This window comes from Salvelinus namaycush, unplaced genomic scaffold (assembly GCF_016432855.1).
Source record: "Salvelinus namaycush isolate Seneca unplaced genomic scaffold, SaNama_1.0 Scaffold2152, whole genome shotgun sequence".
NCBI classification, from domain to species: domain Eukaryota; kingdom Metazoa; phylum Chordata; class Actinopteri; order Salmoniformes; family Salmonidae; genus Salvelinus; species Salvelinus namaycush.
Window position 1 is genome coordinate 21,447 of NW_024058956.1, and position 3,074 is coordinate 24,520.

Genomic DNA, 3,074 nt, shown 5'->3' on the forward strand with positions numbered 1-3,074 from the left:
TGCAGACGGAAGACTGTTTCAAGAAAGATGGGAAGGCGAATACTTGTTTGCGCTTCAAGGAGAAAGACCGGTATGTCTTTTGTGTTACGAGGCGGTGTCGGTTGTCAAAGAGTACAATCTGCGTCGACATTTTGACACCAAACACGGAGCTAAGTACGCTAAAGCTAGCCTTCAAGAAAAGCAACAAATTGCCCAAGAATTAAAAGGCAAACTGCGGTCGCAGCAGAGTTTGTTCATGAAATCCACAGCCAAAAACGAGGCCGCGGTGAAAGCTAGCTTCATTGTGGCTGAAGAAATCGCCCACGCTTCCAAGTCTTTTTCAGAGGGAGCGTTTTTGAAGCAGTGCATGCTGAAGGTCTGTGAGCAGGTGTGTCCCGACCAGTTACAGACTTTTAAAAATGTCAGTTTATCAAGAAACACCATCGTCGACCGAGTGAAGGAACTAGCAGAAAATCTTACAACACAGCTGGCCGAGGAGACACGCAGCTACACAGCTTTTTCATTAGCTGTTGATGAAAGCACAGATAACACGGACACAGCGCAGTTATCAATTTTTATTAGAGGCGTAAAGTCGGACCTCTCTATCACTGAGGAGCTGTTGGATGTGGCTGCAATGCATGGGACCACGACGGGACAGAACATTTTTGATGCGGTAGAGAAGTCCGTAAGTAAAAATGCATTGCAGTGGGAAAACTTGGTAGGATTAACTACAGACGGTGCACCGGCAATGTGTGGAGGAAAAGTGGGCTTGGTTGGACTAATGAAGGGGAAAATGCAAAAAATGAACTGTCACACGCCTTTGATAACGTATCATTGCATTATCCATCAAGAAGCTTTGTGTGGGAAGGTGCTGGGGATGGAGGACATTGTGACCACAGTCATGAAAACAGTGAACTTCATTCGGGCGCGTGGCCTGAATCACCGTCAGTTCCAGCAGTTTTTGCTGGAGATGGGCTCGGAACACGGGGATGTGCTGTACCATACAGAAGTGCGGTGGCTGAGTAGGAGCAAAGTCCTCAAGCGATTTTTCGAGCTCAGGAAAGACATTGCTCTTTTTATGCAGAGTAAAGGAAAACTCATGTCTGAACTATCAGATCCAAAGTGGATGTGTGACTTTGCTGTGTTGTGTGACATAACCGACCATCTCGCCCAGCTGAATCAGAAGCTGCAGGGACGCAAACAAGTCATCACGCAGATGTCCGACACGATCACGGCTTTCCAGCGTAAATTGGACTTATGGATGTGGCAAGTGAAACAGGACAATCTTGTTCACTTTCCTGTTTGTCAGAGCATGTCAGCCTCATTTCCCGAGACTTTTTCATGTGCTCAGTTGGCTACCAAACTGAGCTGGTTAAAGACTGAGTTTGATCGGCGCTTCTCTGACTTCAGAGCACAACAGTCTGGCTTTGACATCTTTGCCAATCCTTTCACCACCGATGTCTGCACTGCACCCCAACACCTTCAGATGGAGCTAATTGAGCTTCAAAGCGACAGTGGCCTGAGAGCAAAGTTTCAGGATGCTACAATCCAGGACTTTTACCGTCTGCTGCCTCCTGGTTTGATGCCACAGCTTCGACTTCATGCTGCCCGTGTTCTGTCCATGTTTGGGAGCACCTATCTGTGCGAACAGTTTTTTTCCATAATGAATCTGAACAAAAACAAGCACAGATCACGCCTCACGGATGACAACCTCCATGCTGTTCTACGCATTGCCTCAGCACAGGACCTAAAACCAGACATTGACACACTGGTAACGGGAAAACGGTGTCAGACATCTGGTCAGAAAACACACAGGCAAGCATTTTTTTTTAAACTTAATTAAAATATAATAAAATGTAATTCAACCAAGAAGAAGAACAGTTAAACTGTGTGCAATTTAATGATTGTGCTTGCATTTTGTTTTGTGTTTATCATTTTCAGAACATGATCAATCGATAGTAGAGAGAGAATCCACTTGGTGTGTTCAAGGACAGGCAGCATCTCCTCATCAAAGACTAACCGAAAAACTTGACCAATATAGTTGTGAACTGAGTCAACCTTTATTTTGGTATTTTTAGTTGATTACATATTATTTATGTGTAGCTGCTGTAGTAATTATTTAATGTTTGCAGGTTTATGTGTGTATGCAGACAAATTGTTGTCATCAAACCATCAGTTGGGTGCACGGCTGTGTGCAGCCTTTTTTTGTAAAATGCTACATGTGTCATACATGTTCTTTGCAGCTAAGTTTTATGTTATTTTTCTTTATTCACTTGGACAGTTTGATCCTTCATTAATGGAGTTATGTGGGTTTTCATAAGCTGACAAAATTTAAAAGGATTTATGTTAGAGCTACAAGCAAACATATATTTTCTATGCAACTGTAATTGTCACTTGAATAAGTTATAATAAATAATGAGTTATTTAACATTAAGGAGGAGTTACATTTATTTTACATTACATTCGATTACATTTATAAGTTACATCTGGCCCTTTGAGGACAGCCATTATGCTGATGTGGCCCTCGGTGAAAATGAGTTTGACACCCCTGGTATAGAGGGAAATAGTCCTATAATTCCTATAATAACTACAGCCTAAAACTTCTTACCTGAGGAATATTGAAGACTCATGTTAAAAGGAACCACCAGCTTTCATATGTTCTCATGTTCTGAGCCAGGAACTTAAACGTTAGCTTTCTTACATGGCACATATTGCACTTTTACTTTCTTCTCCAACACTTTGTTTTTGCATTATTTAACACAAATTGAACATGTTTCATTATTTATTTGAGGCTAAATTGATTTTATTGATGTATTATATTAAGTTAAAATAAGTGTTCATTCAGTATTGTTGTAATTGTAATTATTACAAATACATTTTTTTTTTAAATTGGCCGATTAATCGGTATCGGCTTTTTTGGTCGTCCAATAATCGGTATCGGTATCTGCGTTGAAAAATCATAATCGGTCGACCTCTAGTTAAGGCTGCTACAATATCATTGAGTTACACAGCTACTTTAGCTGTACTTTAGCTACAGCTTTTAAATGTTATAAAACAGCATTCAACATGAGGCAGACAGATCTTACATTTCTCCA

The 3,074-nt window shown here is 41.1% G+C and overlaps 1 protein-coding gene across 1 annotated transcript; it reads left to right on the forward strand.

Moving 5' to 3' along the window:
• Window positions 1–437: 437 nt before the first annotated feature.
• Window positions 438–2,216, forward strand: LOC120038355 (general transcription factor II-I repeat domain-containing protein 2B-like). The gene is made up of 2 exons (XM_038984138.1): window positions 438–1,794; window positions 1,921–2,216. The coding sequence occupies exons 1-2, from the start codon at window positions 614–616 to the stop codon at window positions 1,925–1,927; spliced, it is 1,188 nt and encodes a 395-aa protein (XP_038840066.1). The 5' UTR covers window positions 438–613; the 3' UTR covers window positions 1,928–2,216.
• Window positions 2,217–3,074: the final 858 nt, after the last annotated feature.